The sequence below is a fragment of the Hippichthys cyanospilos genome, chromosome 17 (genome assembly GCF_059441005.1).
Source record: "Hippichthys cyanospilos isolate Australia breed blue-spotted pipefish chromosome 17, RoL_Hcya_1.0, whole genome shotgun sequence".
Classification (NCBI taxonomy): Eukaryota; Metazoa; Chordata; class Actinopteri; order Syngnathiformes; family Syngnathidae; genus Hippichthys; species Hippichthys cyanospilos.
Window position 1 is genome coordinate 11,297,050 of NC_142385.1, and position 20,346 is coordinate 11,317,395.

General features: G+C 40.4%; 1 protein-coding gene across 5 annotated transcripts in view; it reads right to left on the reverse strand.

The window, feature by feature from the left end:
• sdk2b (sidekick cell adhesion molecule 2b) overlaps positions 1–20,346 on the reverse strand; it is a 233,371-nt gene that overhangs the window by 7,713 nt on the left and 205,312 nt on the right. For 3 of the 5 annotated variants that reach the window (XM_088439405.1, XM_088439402.1, XM_088439407.1), the window contains exons 17-43: positions 19,676–19,857; positions 19,463–19,578; positions 17,604–17,799; positions 17,433–17,531; positions 16,169–16,360; positions 15,714–15,835; positions 15,533–15,642; positions 15,196–15,346; positions 13,489–13,726; positions 13,079–13,194; positions 12,796–12,985; positions 12,286–12,384; positions 11,922–12,116; positions 11,628–11,829; positions 10,747–10,850; positions 10,602–10,672; positions 9,491–9,623; positions 9,267–9,323; positions 9,085–9,186; positions 8,803–8,918; positions 7,660–7,846; positions 7,087–7,224; positions 5,999–6,211; positions 5,799–5,924; positions 3,204–3,368; positions 2,977–3,117; positions 1,449–1,608 (exon numbers count right to left, since the gene is read on the reverse strand). In XM_088439405.1, coding sequence (XP_088295531.1) covers positions 1,449–1,608; positions 2,977–3,117; positions 3,204–3,368; positions 5,799–5,924; positions 5,999–6,211; positions 7,087–7,224; positions 7,660–7,846; positions 8,803–8,918; positions 9,085–9,186; positions 9,267–9,323; positions 9,491–9,623; positions 10,602–10,672; positions 10,747–10,850; positions 11,628–11,829; positions 11,922–12,116; positions 12,286–12,384; positions 12,796–12,985; positions 13,079–13,194; positions 13,489–13,726; positions 15,196–15,346; positions 15,533–15,642; positions 15,714–15,835; positions 16,169–16,360; positions 17,433–17,531; positions 17,604–17,799; positions 19,463–19,578; positions 19,676–19,857 — 3,921 coding nt within the window. The remainder of the gene's footprint in view (positions 1–1,448; positions 1,609–2,976; positions 3,118–3,203; positions 3,369–5,798; positions 5,925–5,998; positions 6,212–7,086; positions 7,225–7,659; positions 7,847–8,802; positions 8,919–9,084; positions 9,187–9,266; positions 9,324–9,490; positions 9,624–10,601; positions 10,673–10,746; positions 10,851–11,627; positions 11,830–11,921; positions 12,117–12,285; positions 12,385–12,795; positions 12,986–13,078; positions 13,195–13,488; positions 13,727–15,195; positions 15,347–15,532; positions 15,643–15,713; positions 15,836–16,168; positions 16,361–17,432; positions 17,532–17,603; positions 17,800–19,462; positions 19,579–19,675; positions 19,858–20,346) is intronic. The other 2 variants (XM_088439406.1, XM_088439404.1) reach the window with 1 other exon arrangement.

Consider the following 20,346-nt stretch of genomic DNA (forward strand, 5'->3'; position numbering starts at 1 on the left):
CCTCCGGTGGTCTTGCTACACAAACCTAATCCCTCACCTTACCCGCCTCCCCTGACATGTTGACTTTTCCTGGCTGCATGTGGAGTTGCTGCATGTTAAAAATGAAAAAAAAAAAAAACACTGTTCCAAATACACTTGGCCCCGTGTTACGAGATGAATCCGTTCCGCGTTTGGGCTCGTAAGGCGAATTCACCGTACGGCGGGCAATCCAAACCTATGTTAAATAGCCAATGCGTTTAGAACTCCAGGTAAAAACATCAAAATTGTTCATACATATTAAAAACTGGTACCCAAATAGTAAGTGCTACGTATATTTGATATACATGTATACAAACATCATAAATAAAAAACATAAAAAGGATTTATTTAGCTTTGAGTGCCGCTTGTTATGGTCATATTCCCTAGTAAGGGTTATCTCCAGCATCCTTTCCATATAAATCATCTTTTTACTCTTTAACATCATTAGCAATCTTGGAAACCATGGCTAACACTTCCAACTTTGAATTAAGTAGTAAAATGCACTATAAATACGCTTTTGTAACCACTCACAATCGAACAAAGCTTTACCGTTCCGCCATTTTGAAACAAGTGAGGCCGACCAATAGCAGACCACCATCTCTGTAAGGAGACGCCGACCAATAGCAGAACTGTAGCGACGCGTTGCAGGGACGGCAACTGAAAAAAACTGTACCTAAAAACGCCTGCAGGTGGAGACGAAACAACACAAATACAGCCAAGCCCCTGGGATCATGACGGTTGCAAAACTGGAAAAATATCATAAAGAGGGGATGAAAAAACTCAGTATTCCAGGTCACAAGATGAAAATAACATAAGTCAGGGACGTTGTAACACGGGGGTCCTTCTGGCAAATTCCCGCTGGGTCACTGCAATATCCTGTGTTTGGGATATCAACCATCCATTCATTCATCCAACTAGAGCCAATTTTCTGCTACGCAAGCCCACATTCACCATCACCTTATAGTGCAAATATATCACCATCAACCTAGGCAGGCCTTTACATTATACGCAGCTCTGATCACCAACTAACTCCAGCCCTGCATTCATCCAATCGTCTATTCATCTTCAGAAGGAAATATCCATTTTTGTGTATTGGATCATCCTGTAATCCAAGAACGATGATCCATGAACTGAGACGTGGGCAAACATTGGAAAAGCCATGAGATGCCGAGTTCAAATAACTGAACTGCACCGGGCGTTTGAACCCCGCACTAATCGGAGGAAAATCAGCCGTAAACATCGCCGCCTGTCCGACACGGCTCGGAATTAGCCGGTCTACAGTAGGATTAAGAAGCTTGTTTGAATTGAGATCCGGCGGATAAGGCGGCAGGGCGGGCGCGAGGGTCTTTGGTATTCCGAGAGCCGAGATCAAGGCGTGGCGTTAATCCATAACGACCGGGGGATTTGGGACCGGCGTTGCGTTTGCTGACCTGGTGTAGACGCCGTTCTTTCGGCAGAAGGAGTTCTTGACGGACAGCCTGCGGTTGTTGAGCTCCAGTGCCGGGAAGCGACCCTCGTCCAGGCTCACCATGTCGCCGTGCGTCAGCGCGTTGCAGTTGGCGTTGTTACCTGTGCACACGTACAGAGACACTGTGTGACCACAGGCCCGAGTGGGACAAGACCGTTAGAATTGTTCTCGTCTTTATCTTATTGCAAAATATTATTTAGAGGGGCGATTACTGGCTTAATGAGAAATTTAAAACAGTCGAGACGATTTCTTATGCGCTTATTTCATTTCTTCTGCTGGTGAATTTGGGGCTTTCACTTCAAATCAAATGATGATGCAAAAAAGACTAAATTATACACAATATATTTCACTTTTAAAATTTGAAAAACACACAGGCAAATTCATCTTTAAGCAGTGTGCACCATCTACTAATCATCTAATATATATATAAAACGTACTAATCTGCCTCATCACCAGTCATTTTACTACTCGCACACATGCACCTTACAAACCCTGCACAGTGCAGGAAAGCTACTAAATACATAATACTTTGCACAACATGCGATATTCCTCATATGTATACAGTTCTTCCAATCAATCAATAATATACCCAGAATGTAAGTCTATTCATTTTTAGCGGTTCATAATTACTGCCCTTATGCTCTATTACTGCTTTTTTGTTTGTTTCTTTGTTTTTGTTTTATTGCCTACCTTATTATTTGCTCGATTATGGAATGTAGTCTGCTTGGGAAAGTGAACAGAAGCATTTCATTGTGTTATACTACTACTATTACTATACCACTATTACTATACAACTCTCTCTCTCTCTCTCTCTCTCTCTCTATATATATATATATATATATATATATATATATATATATATATATATATATATATATATATATATATATATATATATATATATATATATCTGTAAAAATAAGAGGTGACTCTGGACTTGGTCTATGAACAACCCAGCCAATCTGTCTGCTTTAAAAATAAAAGGTAGCCCTGGAGCACAAATATGACCCACCCCTGTGTTAGAGGTTAAAAACATTCTTGGCGAACGTGGCCTTTGCGGTCGCTCTGGGGTGACTTAAGGTCAACCGGCGGTTACACACAAGTATGTGAGGGAAAAAAAAAACATGCAAGCTTGACACGGAGGCATTTGTTTCAGGAGCAAGACACAGGGCTCTTGTTTTTCTACTGTCAGTCAAATAGACGGGCGGTAAGCGACCCTGTCGGGGCAACACCCCCGCTACGTATAACCAAGCCTCACGAGAAGAGCCGACCGAGGCAAAACACTCGCCATTGTTAATGGACAAGTTCCGACCTTGCCCGTCTGCGTCTTTTCACCAACATCTGTTTTGGGAAGCATTTACGGAGGAGTTAACTGCTCGTTAAATAAAAACGACGGGATTTACGAGGACAAAAACGTCGGAATATTCCCTCTGGGGAAGTGGTTTTAAAAAAGTCGTAAAGCGACTTGACTACTGCGGGGCAGGCCTCACCTGATTCCGACTTCTTTGCGTACTTCTTGCTCTGTCCCCGGATGATGAGGATGAAAACCAGCAGGAGGATGAAGATGAGACCCACGAGGGCAACCACCACCAGGAACCACCACTCCTCGTAGAAGGGGGCCACTTTTTGGGCTGGGGTAAAAACAACGACAAATACATTAGCTATATCATTTTTGCTTTCAAGGAAAACTGGGAGAAAGGAGTTATCGCTCGCTCACCAGATATAGACGGAGTGGGAAGGCTCGGCGAGCCGTAGCCGTAGTCGTTGACGCCGATTACCCGGAAGTCGTAACTGACGCCCTGCTTCAAGATGTCCATGTTGAACGTGTGCGACGTCACTTCCTTGGGGATGTCCTTGATCAGGATGTCCCATAAGCCTTCATCTGCAGAATTAATAGAAAAAAAAAAAATCACTCACTCATTCAATCCCAAAGACGTAGTGTTACGTTAAACCAGTCAAGCCTTTCAATCCCAGGAATTTTGTCTTTTAAAGGTTTATCCAGACGGCCTAAAAATCACTAATACTATATAAAATAAGTACAAAAGGAATTAATAACGTTAAATAATAAAGAACTAAAATAATTACTTAAGTTACTACAGTAATTAACTACTAGAATGTATATATATATATATATATATATATATATATATATATATATATATATATATATATATATATATATATATATATATATATTGTGTGTGTGTGTGTATATATACATATATATAACATTTTAGTTCTTGAATATATAAAGTATTTTAGACAAAGTACAGTAAACAGTAAAGTATTTTTAGACCTTCCAATAGCCAAAAATGTAATTAAAGTGTGTGTGTGTGTGTGTGTGTGTGTGTGTGTGTGTGTATGTATATATATATTAGTACTTACATATATAAAGTATCCGATTACTTAGTGCATTACCAGCCATTTTTATACCTTCCAATAGCCAAAAACGTATTTTAAAGTGTATGTGTGTGTGTGTGTGTGTGTGTGTGTGTGTGTGTGAGTGTGTATGTTTTGTACAATAGACACAAACACATTTCATACACTTTATTTAGGTACCATACGTACAATGTTCATCGAAGGGGATTCCTACTTGATGGAATTCTTTTATCATGGTGGTTTTTCGGTCCGCAAAAGTAGCAAGAAATAAGGGAACACGGTAAAGTTTCTTGCTTGGGTGAGGCTTTGTACAGGAATTATGGGTAATTTGATTCTAAACATTAAAAAGTCTGTTTTACATAATATGTCTCTTTAAGAGAAACGGTGAGCCATCCATCAATTTCAAAGCTCCCGCGGGTATACAGGAAAAAAAAAAAAAAGAAGGTGCATGGCCATATTTCACCTCTGGAAGAGCTGCCAGAGAGTTTTAATTACATGCCTACGCTGTTGGTTGTAAACAGCACGCTAACTTTTAATGGGCCACACACGCACTACGAGCAAACACACTGTAGCTCATTTATCACAATGCAATAAACGCTGGAAAGTATCCAAAAGTCGGACTGCAAGGAGAGGAGAAGCTATCGTACAGAATGGACGGAATACGGTCTGACCAAATTGTGAAAGAGGAAGTTCCCGCTCGGCGCCTGCAATACGTAATATGTTATGCAAGAAATCAACTAAAATTGCAATTTGACAACACAGCTTTTTTGTCATAGTGATGGGAAGTCAGGGGAGGCTCTGACGATTTTGTAGACACACGTATTGATGAGCAATCTTCTAATCCGGTGGTTCTCAACCTTTTTTCGGTTCAGTACTCCCTGTGAAAAATGTTTCAGCCAAGTACCCCTTAAACATACAAATGAAGTCTGAAAAGTTGTTTTTAGACTTCATTTGTCTTGGTTTACAAAACAATAATCAACATAAAGTGTTCTCTTTTGGATCATAGAAGGGATTTGTTATTTAAAAAAAAAACAAAAAACTTAAATATTATTAAATATTTGTTCACAAAAAAAACAAAATGTCAGCCCTGTTCTCTAAAATAAATATCTATGAATAAATAAATATTTGTTCACAGAAAAATATTAAATATAAATCCTTTTTTGGGATTACAATGGAAATCCATTCACAAAAATAAATCATTTACTTATTTATTAATACATATTTTTCCACAAAAAATAATCAACAAACAGTATGTATATATATATATATATATATATATATATATATATATATATATATATATATATATATATATATATATATATATATATATTATATTATATTATATTATATTATATTATGTTATGTGTGTGTGTGTGTGTTCAACATTCAACATAAAGTGTCTTCTCTTTTGGGATCGCAGTAGAGATCTGTTCACAAAAATAAATCCTAACTTGACAGGTAACGAGAGGTGGCATGGGACAAGTTGGGTCCAATTATTCTAATATGGGGGAGACTCTGGGTTTTTAAAATAATGAAATTGAATAACCTACTGAAAATAAAAACAGTTTTATGAATTTAAGACTTCCCTGAAACATTTAATTAATTAATAATTAAAATAATTAAATCTTTTTTTTTTTTTTTTTAAGATTTTTGCAGTTTGTTTTATTGAAAAACTCAAGTACCCCTGTAATTCCTTGAAGGGGTACCCCCATTTGAGAACCGCTGCTGTAATCCATCGGGATTTAACTGAAAACTCCTCCATCTTGGTGGCATATGGCATCAAGCCATCCGTCACCCTGCCACGCTCCATCAATCATAAGCTGTCCAAACTGATCAATAAGCCATTAAAAGGGACCCCCGGATGCTGAGCGGGCGGCAGATGGTGACACTGAACACTTCTTTGCCCTAAGAAAAATCTCGCCGCACTCACCAGAAGGCCTGGCCTCGATGACGTAGCGCGTAATCGGAGCGCGTCCCGGGTCTCCGCTGGTCCAGTGGATGGTCAGCGCTGAGCCGTAGCGAGTGATAAAGGGATCTCCTGGGGGGCCCGGGGCTCCTGGGAAGCGATCACAAAACCACTGAAGCGAGTGAAGAAACATTTAAAAAAAAAAGATTCAAATTCTCAGATACCTTCTCCAGGTCCGGTGGTGATGTTGGCCTCCACCTCGGGCCCGTACACAAAAGTCCTGGCCCGGATGCGGAAGTTGTAGGTGGCGCCGTCGGCCAGATCCTTGAGCTTGAGCCAGAGCGGGCCGCTGCCTTTCACGTCCATCATGACGGTCCGACTGACGCCTGGGGGGGAGGAGGGGGAGTGGAGACAGTCGGCACAGGCCGCGGAAGACTCTGCGCAAACATACCACATTTTCAGCACTTCTTACACAGGCCAGACAACCAAATGCAGTTAGTCAGTAAAAATAGGAACAAGGAGAAACAGGGGTTAGATCGTGGCTAAAAATGACACAAAACTCAAAATCCCATCGTGGAAACTTTCTTGAGGATAATGTTGCAATATATAATACACAACAACATAAAGGTGTTAATATTTTGTAGGGATGGGACGAGATCTCGTACGATGAGATCTCACAAGATTAAAACGTGATTTATCATCCCTTCAAAGCGTGAGGTCTTTTTTTTTTGGCTTGTTGGGTCTCATGTACAATAGAATACGCAGGAGAATGGAATGTACGGTATAAATGACTGAATTTCGTTGACATTTTATCATACGGAGCTTGTTGCTAGCCTTTAGCATAAATTAGTTGTAGCTAGCAGCTCTCGAGAGCGGTCGAAATACTTTCACGGATTTCATCAAAACTGATGTTGACATTCTGACGCGATTGATGTTGCTACTGATCACTTTTGAACAGGCAGAGTCAAATATGTCTTTTGTTGATCTGATGTCACCATCTCATTGAAAAAAATGAGGAAAGAGCTGTCAGACAAAGTATACGCTAAAAAAATGTTGATTTAAAAAAAAATATGACAGTTGGTTATTAATTGTGAATATGTGTTTCTTGTCTTTTTCACCAGCCTTATAGCAGGTTGCAGCTTTGCTTATAGACCTCATTTGACAAATTTTGCCCAAATCTCGTTTCATGGACTCAATCTTGTGAGATATCTCCACTCGTGTGATTTATGTCTCGTCTCATCCCTATGATTTAGTCAGCCGAGCAATTACCACCGGCGTTGAGTAGTGATTAGAGAACTAAGGAGGTTTATACCATCTATGGGCGTGCAGGGCTCGTAGACCAGACGGTAGCCCTCGATGATACCGTTGGGAAGGGCCGGCTCGCCCCACGACACGTTGACCGAGGATGTGGTGAGCTCGCTGAAGTGAATGAAGCTGGGCGCGCTTGGAGCTGAAACACAGCGGGCGCAGTTACTGTATAAAAAGTCACTAAAAACAGGTCCGAAAAAAAACATACCCCACCACGTGTCCCGATACTTTTGTCCGAATGATGTAACAGCCGAATCCATTTCTTACAGTCAGTTAATATAAATAAATAAATGAACATTGGATGAAACACTCACACTTCAAGAAAAAAAAAAAAAGAAAAAAAAAACCCCTAAACCCCAACCCCCCCCAACAAGCGTTTCTGCTTGCTCGCTTGAGCAAGCGTGTTAGAGTTGGCTGAACTGGAGCCCCTCTAAACTTTGCATTCCCCTCGAGAAAACAAAGCCCCCATTGTACGAGGAGAAGCTGGAATAACTCAACTCCTCAACGGACCCCTTCTTCCACTCGCCTTTTCATGTCATCCTAAACTCCCCCCATGTCACTTCTTCGGCTCAAGTACCTGCTTGTTGAGTGCGCCCCCTGATGGCGGGGCTGCGCGGTCCGTCCCCGGCGGCGTTGAACGGCGCCACGCTGATCATGTAGCCGGTGTAGCCGGTCAAGTTCTTCAGCTTCACGCCACCCTCGGGCATGAACAGGGTCCGCAGACGCTCCGTCTCGTTCTTGCGCTGGGACTCCCAAAAGTAGACCTTGATGGGATTTTAATCAGGTGATTGCATTACTTGGAATTCATTACTTTTGCTTCAAGTAATTCCATTTGGATTCATTTGTCATATCGGTGGATGAAGTTACATTTGGTGGTACCAAGGGCGGAGCTACGTGGCGGCTAAGATGACCATTTGGGACATTTTTTATGTCTGGGATTTCGCTGCCATTTTTATGGATGCGGTATTCGTAGAACCCTTGATACGATTGAGATAAACGGGATATTTAAAAATATGCAAAAGAAAAAAAAATAATAGCGATATTTAGCTGAGTTAACTACACATCCGTTTGTCTGGATTAACTACATTTGCGAGAATTACATTTGGTGAAATTACTTAGATTTGGTTGAAGAATCACCTAGGTTTTCGGCGACGTTTAAATTTAGATAAATTACCCAGGAAATTGCAATTTTTTCACAAATCTATGCAATTTGTCAGGTTATACATGTGGGTGTTAGCAATTATGAAAAAGAAAAAAAAAATCTAAGATGGGTTAATTACCGTAATTTGGTAGATTGTTTAAAATTAATATTTATTATACTTAGTAAATTGTGTTTAATCTGGGTGAATGAATTCAAAGAATTTCCCTTTTATTGAGCCATTTCAGCAGTCAAAAGTGAATATTTTCTCCATAATTAATTTGATTATTAAAATCTGTACGATTAATGCTTTTAAAAAACAAAATTTACCCACTGCTCTCAACTGAAAATGACATGCGTCGAAGGCTCAGGTCACATGACCAACAGGTGAACCGTGATTGGTTGTCATGCAAATGTCAGTCAATAGCATGTAGAAAAATGTGTTTGTAAAGGTATTAATTCACGTAATTAGTTATCGAATGAAATACGAGCAAAACATGAAGGTTTTCCTCCCGAAATTGACTAAATGAGATGAAATCATCTACATGACGGTGCTTTTAATCCTCAACTTTTTGCGTTTACCTTGTAGCCTTGTATGTCCCCGTTTTGAGCACTGATGGGCGGCGGGTCCCACGTGACGTCCAGCTGAGTGGCGGTGGCCGACTGAACGGCTACGTTCTGCGGAGGCGCTGTGGGAACTGAACGCCACCATTTTTAATACATCATAGGAGAGATTATTGGTTTTTATTGCAGCAAAAGGCAGCGGTGGGCATGGTATGGCCTACGGGCCACACGTATCCGCTCCGTTCTTTAATCTTCGCCAAAGTTTGCCCACCTCTGATCTTAGAAAGAGAACGCACACACCTGCTTCTCCAACAAACACTTCCTGGGGCGGGCTGGTGGGCCCCTCGCCCACGGCGTTGTATACGCTCATGCGGATCTCGTAGCGCTTGTGCTTGCTCAGCTCTACGGGGCAGAAAGGGCACCAAATTAAATTCTTCAAAGCACACTTTTATTAGATTTTTTTTTCGGGCCGTGAGACTTACTGTCCAGTTCGAACTGCGTCAGAGTGGCGTCACTCAAATTGCGGATGCTGTAGGGTGCTGCGGACAGGAGGTGAAATCATTGGCAACAGAAGGATTTTGCTTGGTTATTTAATAAAAGCACAAAATTGAGAACTGAGATATTTGCAGTAGGCGGGGTGAAGAAAACTCTGCCGCCATCTAGTGGCGACTGTTTTAAATGTATTTTTTTTTTTCCTGTCTCTCACCGGTAAGCTCGGCCCACGCTGACATGCTGTTAATGGCGTGGAGGGAGTAACCCCGGAGACGGTCGTACAGCAGTTCCCGGTAGCGGATGCGGAAGCCCAGCAGGATGCCGTTGATCTTCTCCTCGGGGGGAGGCTGCGAGGGAGGGAGTGTGAGAGTGGGAGGAATGGATTGGATAAAAGGCAGGAAAGAAGTGCTTCTCCCTCGTCATATCATTAATTTCATTTAAAAAAAAATACTGTGACATTACTATCTTTGACTTTTAAAATACATCTTATTTTGAATAATAGAAAAACCGTTTCAATGCTATGATAAATGATGTACAAGGTAAGTAAAGTAATGAAGATATTAAAACATAAATACTACAATCCATGTAAATAAAAAAGCGAAAACTTGAGTCTTCGAAAACATAAATACAAACACAAAAAGGTTGTTTGAATAATTCCAATAATTAAAAAATAGGGATATTTAGGAGAAATTAAAACAAATAAGATTAGTAAATTAAATTAATCGATTTCTCAAAAGTAAAGACAACATATAATTGTTATAATTTAATATGATAATCATTTTAAAAATAAAAAGGAAAACAAAACAGATAAATCGTAGTGTAAACAAGGAATTCAAATAAGATGAGTTTTTACAATAAAAACAATAGGTACTGTAATATATTAAACTACAACTTTCTAATATAATAAAACACGGATTTTAAACCAGGGGTGGACAAATATCATTGCAAAGTATCATGCTGATACCTGGCCTGATTTCAAAGTATCGGTACTCATGCTCACTTCATCGATCACTCTATTGGAGCAGTTAAAAAAAAACAACTTGACAACTTGACATAAAAACTTGACAATACAAATTGGAAGAAGAGAATATTGCCATTAATTTTATGAAATTAATTTACGAAATTTTAAGGTAAATGCTATATGGGACTATAGCGATATCTATAAAAAGTACTTGTGGTATCGGTACATGGTATCAGACTATTCAGTAGTTGAGTCGTCATTCTGACCTGGTCTGAAAATAGTCGCATAGAAAATCCATATTTAAAAACTGCTATTACAACAACAGAAAACATAAAAAGCTAACTTGGAATACACCTTCCCTTACCTTCCAGCGAATCAGCACTGACGTGGTGGTATGGGGCGTGACCGAGAAGATGACAGGTGCTTCGTCCGGCGCTGGCGTGAAAGATGATAGCGAATCGTAATGAGTTCCGCTTGGCTCAATCGGTTACATTTGGCAAATGTCTTACCATCCTGCAGAGTGGTGATAGCGTCGCTCTCCTCGCTGTATTCGCTGTCGCCGATGTCATTGGTGGCTTTCACTCGGAACTGATAGGACGTGAACGGTTTTAGCCTAACCAACAGAAAGCACAGAAGAGTGTGATATTATTATTATGATTTTTGCCAAATGGCCTGTATCATGAAAATTAAACTTTTGGGAGATTCTGACTGTGTTTCGATGTTAATTTTTGTCTCCTTGGTTGTCAGCCAAATAAACATCAACGTTTCATTTATTAATTACTACATTTTACTGTAAAAAAATGTCCAAGTGGCGAAAATGGGTCTTTGGGAGCACACAGCTGGACACACAACGTTTTAATACATAAATCACCCACTGGCAGAACTGTTCTCACGAGTAGTGCTTTCCAGAGGGGGCAGATTTGATAGGATGAACAGGTGTTACTGTGTGTGCGCTCTTGACACGTCTTTTGCTTTGTTGGCAACCCCTGCTCATTTCAATGTCAGCAAAACGACCGTTTTCAGCTTCTTCATGTACTTGGCATCTGACGGCTACAATGTTAGCTTTTTGGTTGTTTTTGTGTTTTTGTGGTGGTCGGCTTGAGAATGGCGTCATAAAGGAGGCGCAGAAGCCACGGAGTGAAAGGCAGGGTTTCAGTCAACAAGCTGTTTCACTTTTTGGTAAGAAAAAAAACTCATATTTCATAAGAACTTGAATTTCCAAAGGTAACATTTTATCATTTATATGTGTATATATATTGCACCTACTTTTGACATTCTCGTTGCAAAAAAATTCAGGTTAGAAAACGCCTCTTCGGAGAAATATTGTCTCCCGTTCGAAGGAAAATTCCGGATACAAAAGGCACTGAATGGGTTAAGAGGAGGTGGCTACCTGGAGACGACATAGGAGGTGGTGTCATGGTTGACAGAGGCCGAGTGCACGGTCCAGTTGTTGTCAGGGAGCTGGCGCAGCTGCACGGTGTAGTAGCGCACGGGCGAGAGCCCGTCGCTGCCGGGCTCCCACGACAGGAGAATGCGACGGGCACGCACGTCCTTCTGAGGAACGACGGGGCGGCTGGTGGGCTGCGGGCGAGCTGGGAGGAAATAACAGTGGAGTCATTAAATAGAGATTGGCCATGTGATTTTTATTTGGAATCAAACGCGTGGTATAACTTCACAACTTTACCTCGTTTCTCAGTGGTGACCACCAGCGCCTCGGCGGCTTTGCCCCAGCCCTTGCGCGTCTGCGCCGTGATGCGGAACACGTAAACGCACTCGGGTTTGAGGCCCGTGACGGTGTACTGGCGAGCGCTGGGGTTGAGCACGTCCACGGTGGCGGTATTGCCATTGCTGGAGTTCAGGTGGTACGTGATCTGATATGCTGGTATATGAGAAAAGAACGACGAAGTTTTAATCACCGTGGTGTCAATTTCGACCCAATTTGGGCCTTTGATTATGATACATCAAGGGAAAACCCTAGGAGGCTAAAAATGACTACAGATTGTCGTTCTGAAATGCTTGATTTTTTTGCATTGCAAATCTTCGCTTACCCAGGATGATCCCGTTGGGTTGGGACGGAGACTGCCAAATCAGACGAACCGAAGTGGTGCGCACCTCGGGGAAAAGAATGCCCATTGGTGGTCCAGGCACTGCAGGAGGGAGAAGATGTCATTAATAAGTTACTAAGTAATGTTTAACCCTTGTGCGGTACTTTGCCCAATACGTCCAAGGTAAAGCATTGAAAGAAGGCAGCAGGAAGCTGAAATTTCACCAAGACGCTGACAGCATGTCAGTTCAACATGCCACGACAACATAGTTGTCATTTAACAAGGAGCGTGCCATATCTTGGCTAAAAATACTTCGAGAATAATGTGGAAGAAAATGACCAGAAATGGTCAAAATACTGCACAAGGTTAATGGTATTGATGGCTGTTATTGAGGTTAATGATTAAGCAGTAAAATCCACAGATTTTTAACCATCTCATGCTGCTGACTGAAAACGACATCACATAGTCTATGGATCAACTTTTTGCACAAGAAGAATATTCCAAAATGTTTACCGTCATCCAGGGTCCTCTCAAAGATAGGCGGAGAGCTTGGCCGTCCGTCTCCTACGCGGGTGAACGCCATCACCTGGATCTCGTACAGGACGTATTTTCCTAGACCTGTCAGTTGGACGCTGTGCGTGGTGTTGCCTTCCACCATCCAGAACCGGGCCCCGCTGTCCGAGTCCTTCTCTTTGTACACCACCTGAGAAAGGGGAGAAATCGCATAATTGTCACGCAGCTGCCCCGCTAGCTCCGAAAAAATTGCGGCAGAAAAAAAAATGAATTACAAACACACCTTGTAGCCCAAAATGAGTCCATTCCGGTCCGGCTCGGGTATTTCGGACCAGCGAACCAGTACGCTGCTAGAGGTGGTGGCGAAGGCAGACACATTGGTGGGCCCGCAGGATGGCACTTGAAGAACATTTAACAGAAATTTCAATACATCGAATTTAAAACATGTATTGTGACAACATGTCAAAATTCAACGAACATTTAGTTATCACACGACTATTTCATTATCACACTACCAGGAGTGTGCCATCAATGGGTTAAAATACTGCGAGGATGTTGTGGAAGAAAATCTTACAAAAATGGTCAAAAAGCGTTATAAGGGTTAAAAAATGAAATTGAAGCACTTCAGCATGCAGCTTTTTGACCAGAATTAATGGCCTAGCTAAAATGAACACAAACTGAACCTAGCCTCACCTGACTCCCGGGTCCGGCCTTTGATTGGCTGGCTCCAAGGTCCCTGCCCGATTCCATTGAGGGCCTGCACCCTCACCTCATACTCAGTCCACTCCTCTAGATCCTCAATGGTAAACTCTCTCTCCAGGCGGTCCGATATGGCCTGGGTGAGCGGGCGACCCGACGACCCTGCCTTGAAGTACTGCACTCTATAGCCCACCTGTTCCGCATTTCCGTTATACTCCCACTCAGGCAGAGGCTGGAGCGAGAAACACCCATACGAATATTAAATACTAATATACATATATATATATATATATATATATATATATATATATATATATATATATATATATATATATATATATATATATATATATATATATATATATATATATATAGATCAATATAAAAAAAATATTAAGTGTGAAAAAGATTGCTGAAGATGCCTCATTCATTTACTGCTGCTAACTGTTTCACACTCCAAGCCAGATCTCATGAGATTAAGACTGAATAATGACTATCGATTGCATATGGCCATTATAACATCATTTTTCAAATAGACTTTGCTCACTTTGGGGCGCATAATAATGTAAATTCCCTCAGGGAAACCAGCCTCCAAAACAATGACGTCTTTCCCATTTAATTAAGTTGGCCCAAAGTTACGACTTTGCTTTTTCTTAGTTGAATGTTATGCGGTATTCTTGCACACAAAGGTCCATGAAATTACGCAAAAGGGCTTCCTGGTCTATCTGCAGTGATTTCCACTTCAGACACAAATAGAAAATTTGAACTTCATCACAAATCAGTTCTCATTTTATTTGCAGAGAAACTGTTTTTGTACTTAGGCTAAATTATGACTGTAAAGTGAATCGTTAAGCTTTCTTTGGACAAGCATAGTGATTTGCTGCCCTCTTGTGGCATCTTGAGGCAAGGAACTATGTTTAAGTGAAGTATGCACTTTCATTCACACAAAAACAATATTTTGCTGCCAACTTGTTGCATCTTAACTCAATCAGTCCTGAAGACATTCTTTTACGTTTTGTTTTGGTTTAAGAGTCAAGGCCTTCAATTCAAGTAACATTCATATTTTTTTTAAGTGTTTGGCTAAAGGGAGAAAAAAAAATGACTTGTACTAAATTAATCAGTCACTTTATGTAATTAATGTAGTAAAGTCATTTATTGCTTTCGGATAGTACTAATGTAATTGACCAGATAAGCAAGTACTAAAATGATTAATTAAGGTACCAAAGTAGTAAAGTTATCACTTCTAATTTTAGTAATCGATTACTAGATATTAAAGTACAAAATTTAATCAGTGACTTTAGGTACTGAAGTACTTAAGTAGTCAATTGATTATTTCAAGACTTGATGGCTTAAAATCATCAATTACTTTAGTCCTGAATTCCCCAAAGTAAATATCTAAAGTCATATTTTATTTTAGCTACTTAGTAAAGTAATCCGTTCAGTCTTTAGTTCATTTAGTACAAGCTTTTTCTAGACCTTCCTTTAGCCAAATACTTGAAAAAACTTACTGAGTGGAGAAGTTTACCCTGAGACAAAAATAGTACTTTGACGCTATTCTTTTTGCATCTTGGTGTCAAGGAATTTTGATTCAGTGAATTGTTTGATGTCAACAAAAGTAGTGATTTGTCGCAATCCTGCAAGATTTTTAATGTTTATTATGTGACGTTTATGTGTAACTGTCAAGGATCCCACTCTGCTTACCATCCATCTTAACCACAAGCTGGTCTCGCTGGCGGTGCGCAGCGTGACGTTGGCCGGGGCGACGTCCGGAGGGGCGGGAAGCGTTTGGATCTTCCTGGAGGGTTGACTGGGGGGGCTGCTGCCCACGATGTTCACCTGACGCATTCGGAACCTGGATATTCAATTAAAATCGACTGAGTGAAAATCTTAGCTGAAGGTGCTGGAATTTCTAAACATGGCTTGAAACTGTTGTTTGAAAGCCAAATCTGAAATCGTGACAGTAGCTAGATGATCTCATTTGAAGAACAACACAAAAGCTAGCTTGAAACCCAATTTTGCATGTGTGGTGCATTCCAACCTGTAGTAGGTAAATGGATTGAGGCCAGGAACCTCCAGGGAGCGAGCGTCTGGTAGGTTGGACACCTGGTGGACCATCACCCAGTCCTCGTTGTCTCCTACGGCACCCACCTAAGACCACCAATCAGGTATCAGTATGAACACGAAATCGGATGATACGCGAACGAATCGACTGAGCTCACCTGGGCTTCTACCTGCCAACGAGAGATGGAGGTCTTGCCGTCGTAGCCCGGCTTGAAGAGCAGCTTGACGGAACGCGGGCCGATGTTGGAGATGGCGATGTTGGTGGGCGGGCCAGGAAGTTCTGGGAGGAAGCAGGAAGTTGACGAAATCAAATACAGAAAATGCCAGACAAAAAAAAACAAAAACAATGGGGCTGGATTATTCCAAGAAAAGTTAAATAGACTGTATATAAGGGGTCTCCAACAACCGGTCCGCGGCCCGGTGTCGGGCCATGAATCAACTGGTAACGGGCCACGCGGGTCGCACCCAAAATAACTAATTATTACCATTTTATGTATTATCTGAGTCTGAAAGATCATTTATTTTGAAAAAAAGGGAAAAAGGCCCTATGAATTCTACAAAAAAAATTATGTTTAAATGGGATACTACAATCCGACCAAAGGCAAGAACTGACCTGGCGGGACGCCCGACGAGATGGTGGAGGACGACAGCAGGCCTTGTCCCTTGGACGTCATGGCGGCCACCTCGATGGTGTAAGTGGTGAGCGCGGTGAGTCCGGTGACGCGGTACTCCAGGGTGAGGCTTGGCAAGTAATGGGTGACTCGCGTGTTGGTGCGGTTAAACTCCTCCCACGAGATGCGATAGCCTGGGGAAAAGCAACACACAGAGGGGGATTAACTCATTCAATCCCAAAGACGGATTTTTACATTTTTTAAGAACCTAGACATCGAATCCCAGGTACTTTATTTTTTTTTTTTAAACAAAAAATTAACAGAAAATCTGTTTGTCATGTATAAGACCGTACAGGATTATAAACCACAAGTTGCACAGTCAGATATTTACCCAGAATCATTTTTGTTGCATTCAATTTTTTTTTAATCAAACTGACCAGTGACAGCAACATCATGCCTTCAAAACAGATTGAACATACCTGCACATTTAGAAACAAGAGCAAAAACCAAATATATTCAACTTAACACCTATACACTCAGATTGTGGGAATACGGCACCAACATAACAATAACACGACTGATTACATTGACTAGTGGAGTGCTTTTATCACTTTTATATAATTTTTTCTTACTATTTGGCCAGGTCACCATTAAAAATGGGAAATGGTTCTCAACTGGCATACATGGTCAATAAAATTGAAATAAAATGACATTACATATGCAAATTAAGTGGATTTACTACAGTCACATTTGATATGAATAAATGATATTTACAACAACACAAAATAATATTTACATAGTTACAGAGTTAATATAAAAAAGTAACACTGGGCTGCATTATAAAAAAAAAAAAAAAAAACACTAAATAAATTGAGGAATTAATAAATAGTACCAGCCTGGTTAAAACAGATTTTTGATTTATATAGCTGTCAATAGGAATAAATGATTTAACTTATTGTTAAATTAAAATGCACCTTTCACATTTATTGTCATCAAAGGGAGCGTATGAGTTCACCTCTATCTTGCATATAATCCATTCAATATAAAAAACGAAACAAAGTAAAACTGCAAGATGAGAAATAGATGAATTAAAAACATACATAAAAAGACAATTACTGTAGAAATGGGTGATACAAAAGCAATATAGGAAAATATAATAAGATAATAAAAATAATGAATAATAAATGAATTACCCAATACATAAAGGGAGGGGATTAGGTGTGTGTGTGTGTGTGTGTGTGTGTGTGTGTGTGTGTGTGTGCGTACCTGTGAGAATGCCATTCTTTTCACTGGGTTCGCTCCAGCTGACTTTAAGTGATGTGTCCAGAATCTCGGTGAAGCTCAGGTGACCGACGGCGCCCGGCGCTAAAGGCGAAATAAATAAATAACTAAATACCACGAAAGTTGGTCAAAGTAGCAAACAAATGGTCCACTTACTGTCCTCGTGCGTCATCAGAAGTTTGGGGGGGCTGCGGGGTCCGTCGCCGGGCGTGGTGAAGCAGAGCGCCGAGGTGTAGTAGTTGCTGAACTTCTTCAGGCCCGTCACGTAGCCCACGTGCACGCCATCTTGGAAGTTGGGCCGCGCCGTCACAAGCGCCGCCTCACCTTCTTTACCGGGTTCCCATGCCAGAAGCTAGGGGAGATGTCACAGCATATGCTGATCTCTTAGCGTTCATATGAATGTTTGCTTTTCAGCATTTTTTTTTTATAACAATTTTGATATGAATGTTTGAAGGTCATCCTTCATTGAATTTAGCATTTGTTTTTGTAGTGCTAATGTTTGCTTCTCAGCATTCACACCAATGCTGATTTCTTAGCATTTGTATGAATGGTTGGTTCTCAGCATGGCATTTTTTTTTAACAATTTTGATATGAATGTTTGAAGGTCATCCTTCATTGAATTCTGCATTTTATTTTTGTAGTGCTAATGTTTGATTCTCAGCATTCAGACTAATGCTGATTTCTTAGCATTTGTATGAATGGTTGGTTCTCAGCATTATATTATTTTTTAAAATTTTGATAAGAATGTTTGAAGGTCATCCTTCATTGAATTCTGCATTTTATTTTTGTAGTGCTAATGTTTGATTCTCAGCATTCAGACTAATGCTGATTTCTTAGCATTTGTATGAATGGTTGGTTCTCAGCATGATATATTTTTTAACAATTTTGATGTGAATGTTTGAAGGTCATCCTTTATTGAATTTTGCATTTGTTTTTGTAGTGCTAATGTTTGATTCTCAGCATTCAGACTAATGCTGATTTCTTAGCATTTGTATGAATGGTTGGTTCTCAGCATGATATTTTTTTTAACAATTTTGATATGAATGTTTGAAGGTCATCCTTCATTGAATTTAGCATTTGTTTTTGTAGTGCTAATGTTTGCTTCTCAGCATTCACACCAATGCTGATTTCTTAGCATTTGTATCAATGGTTGGTTCTCAGCATGGCATTTTTTTTAACAATTTTGATATGAATGTTTGAAGATCATCCTTCATTGAATTTTGCATTCATTTTTCTAGTGCTAATGTTTGCTTCTCAGCATTCACACCAATGTTGATTTCTTTCATTCGTATGAATGGCTGGTTCTCAGCATGACATTTTTGTAGGAAGAATGCTTGATTCTCAGCATACACATGATATTAATGTTGATTTTTTTCACATTCATATGAATGTTTGGTTTTAAGCATGACTCACACTTTTTTTTTTAACAACAATGATATGAATGCTTAAAGATCATCTTTTGCTTAATCGAACATTTTTGTCGTAAGAATGCTTAGTTTCAGCATTCAAATACATTTTAATGCACAACATTTTCATTTTTTTTATATGAGTGGCTATTCTTATCAGCATGAACATATTTTCTTGAGAAATGCTTGATCGGTAGCACTCGCATTTTTTTTTAACGCTTGATTCTTAGCATTAACATTTTTGGTATAAATTATTGATGGCAAACATTCTCACATTTTTGCGTGACTGCTCAATTCTCAGCATTCATGGATTGATTTTCTGCATGCTTGCTCGGTTATCAATATTCATATTTCTGGTGGATGGATGCTCAGCGGTCACATATTTTTTGATTGATATTCAACATAATGAATGATTAGTTCTCAAAATTCCCAACCCTTTTTTTTTATTCATGAGTACGACTGCTTCATTGTCAGCCTTGACCATCATATACAATGTTTGTATGCGGTTGCATCGTTTCGCATCCAATTTTCAGTATGAAAGCCACACAATCGACAATCCCAGCGCACGCAAACGCCGCTTTAATTGGCGGAGTCGGTGAACCCGCTGACCTTGTAGCCTTGGTTGATGCCGTTGATGAACTGCGGGTTTGGCGCCGTCCACGTAAAGCGGATGGCCGTGGAGTTGACGGCCTCTGCCTGCACGTTGCCCGGGGCGATGGTCGGCACTACGGCGAGAAAGGGGGACGGGGGGGAAATAAAAAATGGATCGGACTGAATAGATACGCAGATAGACATATCTTGGTAGATTCCGGCCCTAATTACCTCCCTGCAGGGTCCACTCTGTGACCTTGTGGCTGAAGGCGCCCAGGCCCGCCCCGTTGTAGGCGGCCACCTCGATTTCGTAGTTGGTCCAGATAATGAGGTCCTCCAGCAGAAGCGTGGTCACGTCTGGACTGGAGATGTTCTTAATTTGATAGTCCACCGGCAGCCCCGTCAAACGGTAGCTGAAATCCGTACACACGAACGGGGTTATTAGTGTGACACTGTGCAGTACAACAGTTTCCCTGCTAGAGGGAGACAAAGCGCCGATAAAATAAACAGCATACTGCATGAATGTTAGTGGTTATTTTTACAAAGGAATATAAACCCATCAAGAAAGAAAATTGAGTGTGTTTCTTCAGGGAGGGCATCTTGAGCAAAAACTGCCCCAAAAATATCATGTAGGTGAAACTTGATGGAGTAAGTCAAAAGTTGAAACAACTACTAGTGTATTTATGAAAAACATAAAAGTATTATTAGTTTTTATCAGTATATATTGTTGAGAAATAGAAGTGAATTTTTTGCACTTTACATAAACATTTTCAAGTGAAAAAATGTTCACTGTGCTATGCAAAAAAAGGACACATTTTCATGTTAAAAATATTAAAAATAAATTGAATTAAAAAAAAAATGGTTAAGTGAATACACGGGTATTGAATCCTTAGTATATGTAC